This window comes from Branchiostoma floridae, chromosome 19 (assembly GCF_000003815.2).
Source record: "Branchiostoma floridae strain S238N-H82 chromosome 19, Bfl_VNyyK, whole genome shotgun sequence".
Classification (NCBI taxonomy): domain Eukaryota; kingdom Metazoa; phylum Chordata; class Leptocardii; order Amphioxiformes; family Branchiostomatidae; genus Branchiostoma; species Branchiostoma floridae.
The window spans coordinates 4,054,422-4,059,511 of record NC_049997.1 but is presented as its reverse complement, the minus strand read 5'-3'; the positions used below and the strand labels follow the sequence as shown (position 1 = coordinate 4,059,511).

The following is a 5,090-nucleotide window of genomic DNA, read 5'->3' as shown; positions in this document are numbered from 1 at the left end:
GCAATGTCTTACCCCTTCAATATGGGGTCGAATGACATTCTGCAAGATTACACCGCCCATCCGCGCACACAGTCTGCAATGTTCCTTGCTCTGTGTGGACGGGCGTTGTAGTCTAACACTTGCAGAATTGCATTTGATCCCCCACACACGCTGACGGGGTATAACATTGCGACTGCATGGAGAATGGTGTTCCTGTATCTCACAGCATTGAGGCTGTCTTGTCTGGGAAGATGCTAAACCTTGTTTTGCCTGTGACAGCCATACATACACCACACCAAGCGCTACGCGCTGTGTACGCTCTATCCGTGCGACAGTCAGAGTGGCATTCTCCTTGCCGCATCCACGCCTCGATTCGGTCATCGAACAGCCAAAATGACACATATACTCTTACCAAATGTTAAAGACAAACTTGGATGTTCTGTATACCAAATATTACGTGAAAAAAGGATATATTGAATCCTTGACACCGCACCCATACCAGCAGGTTGAACACAAAAATTGAAATTTGGGCACTTTTTTTTCGTGACCCACTGACGTGAGTAGCCCTGGTGCTCGTTCCACGAATTTATAATCATAAGGAGTTTGATAACATATGAAAGGAAATTACACATGCTTTCTATTGATATATGACACATTAAAATTGATGCAGAAACAGCGGAAATATGATCAGCCAAAGTTTATATTCCAAACTTTTTGTGCCGAGTTTAGTAAAGCGTTGTCGGGACACCCCATATAGACCCTCATATTCCTTCTATAGCTAACTTGGAATGGTAAAGTACAGTCTTTGTACTGTCTGAGCCTCACTGTTTAAGTTTTATTATTTTTATCGCAGAAAAACAGCTCGGAAGGTTTGTCCCGAACTACACTGAATATCATGGCTGCTTACCAAGTTCTCTGGGTTGTGTTCCTGGTTTGGCACACAGAGTCACTCGTCAAAGCTGCGCCTTCAAACTATGTAAGTAGCATGTAGTCTCTATCAGACGGAATACACTGGCTATTATATAGGAAGTAATGAAGACCTTTATTGCACATTTTTGCCCAACAGACCTAAAGGGCCATTTCCACTAGACGGCGATCGCGTTGCGCTCTCCGTGCGATCTAAATAAGATATGGGTAACAATCGCTTTCACACTGGGTAACAAAACGTAAAGGCGTGACTGAGAAGACAACAAAACACACAAAGTGTAGAAAGATTTGCTTCTTTTCTATACATTCAATTCGTTGAGCGAGATGTCAAATTTGAGGTCGCAGAGAGAGCGCGGGGAGTGGAAAGGGGTTAAGCACAGGTCACAACATAGTCATAGACAGATCACGCATATAAAAGTAGCACCGATCTTAAGACTAACACACACGTTCGGCTTGCTTCTTTACGAACGCTTCTTAGTAGTAGTGAAAATGTAGCACAATATGGGTTTAGCAATAGACGGTTATTTTTTCTCCTTATAATAGCCAGCTTAGTCAGTCTTGTAGAGACTGACCGTCACTGGTTTGTTGGTAATCAACAACTTCAGCGTTCACAATTCAAATGACAGTAAATGCATGCAGTTCCTTAGAAACGAAGAAGCAAACAAACACAACAGCACCGGTCTATGGAAACGAACAAAGAAACAAACACAACGTCAACCTTGCACCTGCGATGTACAGTAGTTCTATTGCCACATCCTTTGTTTCTTAGGTTACGTGTCAATGATCGGTCAATGACCCAATGGGGGTAATTACATTAAGAACTGTCAATGGGAACTGCTAATACAGTTTGTACTTACAATTGAAAGCGTGAGTTTTCGTTTTAGGGATCTGTCGCACCAGTGCGTATAATACCCCCCTCACACGTAGCGAAAATGGATCGGACGACGGGTCTGTGAGCTCTAAATTACGAGGAGGCATGACCATGACGAGAAGTGGGGAACTCTGCCATTTCTTCGTCGGCATCAGGGTCATGCCTCCTCGTAATTAAGAGCTCGCAGACTCGTCGTCCGATGAATTTTCGCTACATGTGAAGTGAGGGGGGTATAAGTCCGTACGAGTCGCTTATTGGGATTTCTAGCTCAGGTAAAAGAAGTGGTTAGATAATCAGGCTGCAAAAGCATACCTTCTTCCCCAAAAACTTTTTCAAATGGTGGGTTCACACATATGTATATATATTTGCCCAATATGTGGATGATGGAGGATAAGAATTCCATACATGACTGAAGCTATCAATGTACGAATGCGATATGAAACAAAACATTTTCTGAACTAAATGTTTAATACAGACTGGTCTGCGTATCATCAGATGCGTGTATTTATGTGTGTGCGTGTGTGTGTGTGTGTGCGTGTGTGTGTGTGTGTGTGTGTGTGTGTGTGTGTGTGTGCGCGCGTGTGTGTGTGTGTGTGTGTGTGTGTGTGTGTGTGTGTGTGTGTGTGTGCGTGTGTGTGTGTCCGTCCGCGCGCGTGTCTGTGTCCGTTCCCGCGCGTGAGTGTTACAGATATTTATCAAATGGCCTCTTATACACACCGTCTCCTCGCCTAAAACTTTTGCAGAAACAGGCTGGACTCGCACTCAGAAACCCCCCATGCGACTTTGAAAAGGGAGTTGACCCAACTGAAGGAAAGCTATGCTAAATGCGAGAAGTCGCTGGAGGACGCAAAGAGCATGATCGGCCAGGAAACCAATGAGATAGTAGTTGACATCTCACCAGAGGAAGAACCCGAACAGATCGGGGATTCTAGTAAGTTCAGGTTTATCAAAGCCTACGTCACATTTTCAATCCGGGGCCCGGCCGGGCAACTTTCGGGAACGAAAAGTATGATATAAAAGACACCAACCTACACAAGACACAAAGAGAAGAGTCGTGGGCGTTAGTTTTGTATATTTCACATATACATTTCTATTTTTCGTTTTCACAAACAGCCCGGCCGGGTCCTGTTTTGGGGCTTGTGTCACATTTTCCATCCGGGTCCCCGCCCGGCTCTTTGACAGAGAAGTTTCTTTGAGAACAAGAAAACGTAAAATACATATCAATTAGTATTTTTGTAATTTTGTATTGTGTAATTTTTGTTACGTTTTGAAATTTTTTTCTTTTATATCATACGTTACCGTTAACGCGTTTTAAATGTGCTTAATTAATATGTTTATTATGGGGAAAAAATTCAAATCAGTTGCAATACAAGTGCAATGAATAACATACATGTTTGTGCTCTCCAGCCTGTTTTGACGATGATGTGACGGAGAGGATCCTGGCGGCCATATCGAACGTACAAAGGGCTGTCAACGGGCTAAGGAGCCGAGCTGAGTATCGCGGTATGGTGGATAGAAAATCTATGTGTTCGGCTCTCACTTCCCCCTACGATTTGAATAGCAAGCCAAATATTTGTCCATCTCTCTCTCTCTCTCTCTCTCTCTCTCTCTCTCTCTCTCTCTCTCTCTCTCTCTCTCTCTCTTTCCCCTCTCTCTCCCCTCTCTCTCTCCTTCTCTATCTGTTTCTTGTGTCTTGAACGGAAATGTGACGTCCGCAAAGAATGAAGACGGAGGCTGATACGGACTGCCAAGTACTTTGCTGCTCATGTCATACTTCCGTTCATAGGTCATGTGACACGGGCGTCGGGTCATTCCAACCTGAGATGGCTCAGAGGGCTGATCAAAATCTTATTGGTCACTTTAAAATCTTTTATATACATTGACATCTTTATTGACACGACAAAAGTACAGCGGCGTTCGTAAGGTCTATAACTACTTACAGTTCAACTGAACAGACATACTGTATATGGATATCTATAGGTATGAATAAATCAACATATATGACAACAATGTTTATTTGCAAAATCATGCCCGAGGGCTAATTGCATATACAGTCTCAGAACTAAGAGAAGTAAATAGAGTAATACATAAATCTAGTGTCTAGTCAACTACGTGGTACTATGGATACTATTGTCGGGTTTGACTTCTTCTTTGAAGGCAGTGGTTGATGAACTGTCCCACGTTCTGTATGGTGGTGGGGTTTTGTGCTTTTAGTAGAAATAAAGTCTTTTAGTGATCACGTAGGTTATATATAAAGCAAACATCAGAACCAAACATGCCTGTGTCACCTTCCACAGCGGTAAACCTTGCCCATGACAAGCACGCCCGCCAGTCTAGTACCAAGTACGAGATGGAGGCACGGCGTGCGGTGGACGGGAACGCGAACCCGGACTTCTTCCGCGGGACCTGCTCGCTGACGTACACCCGCGACGATGTCTGGTGGTACGACACGTTTATTGTTTATTGAAATGATCTCCATTAGTGAATACAAACAATGTATCGCTAGTCTTCCTGGAGCCATAAGACAAAGACGTTACATTAAAAAACAGTACATCGGTACATTGAGACTATTTACACCTTAACATCACTTAACGGGAGGTGCCCCAACACGGTACGCTTTTTCTTGCGCTCAAACTCATGGCGCTCCATCGCTAGTTGCCTGAGAGTGGTCAAATTTTGATGACTGAATTTTTTACACATAGATTTGAACAACATACTTGAATAAGAAATGCATCCATGTGGTTCATGAACCTTTCGCGCTGCGTGTTACAAGCGGCAAACACTGTGAGACAATTTCGTGTATGTAACCTTCCAATTTTGTGCTACGCTCGACAGCGGTGTACCGAAAGTGCGAAAAGGAACGAAAAGGAACGAAAAGGAGCGAAAAGGAACGAAAAGGAGCGAAAAGGAACGAAAAGGAACGAAAAGGAACGAAAAGGAAAGTACCGAAAGTGCGAAAAGGAACGAAAAGGAAAGTACCGAAAGTGCGAAAAGGAACGAAAAGGAACGAAAAGATTGGATAGGAACGAAAAGGAACGAAAAGGAAAGTACCGAAAGTGCGAAAAGGAACGAAAAGGAACGAAGTATGAAGCAAAGTGAAATAAAATCGATGGGAATATAAGGTAACGGTACTGTGATCGGCAAATGCATTTGAAACGGTCTTTATTTTTGCATTGTGTGGCTTGTTCCACGAAATTCCTAGAGCTCCAATGGTTCAACGGCGAACCGGCGGGAAAGTGCACGCGTGGAAATAGCTAAATACAAATCAAAGGCGATGGGCGGAGTCACGAATCAGTGCGTCCCGGGTTTCCCA

The 5,090-nt window shown here is 43.6% G+C and overlaps 1 protein-coding gene across 1 annotated transcript in view; it reads left to right on the top strand.

The window, feature by feature from the left end:
* Nucleotides 1–1,838: 1,838 nt before the first annotated feature.
* LOC118407082 (pentraxin fusion protein-like) overlaps nt 1,839–5,090 on the top strand; it is a gene marked incomplete in the record, with an annotated part of 9,434 nt that continues 6,182 nt past the window's right edge. Inside the window, 4 exon segments of the mRNA XM_035807500.1 lie at nt 1,839–1,858; nt 2,521–2,708; nt 3,185–3,280; nt 4,075–4,219. Of these exon segments, the coding sequence (XP_035663393.1) occupies nt 1,839–1,858; nt 2,521–2,708; nt 3,185–3,280; nt 4,075–4,219 (449 nt within the window).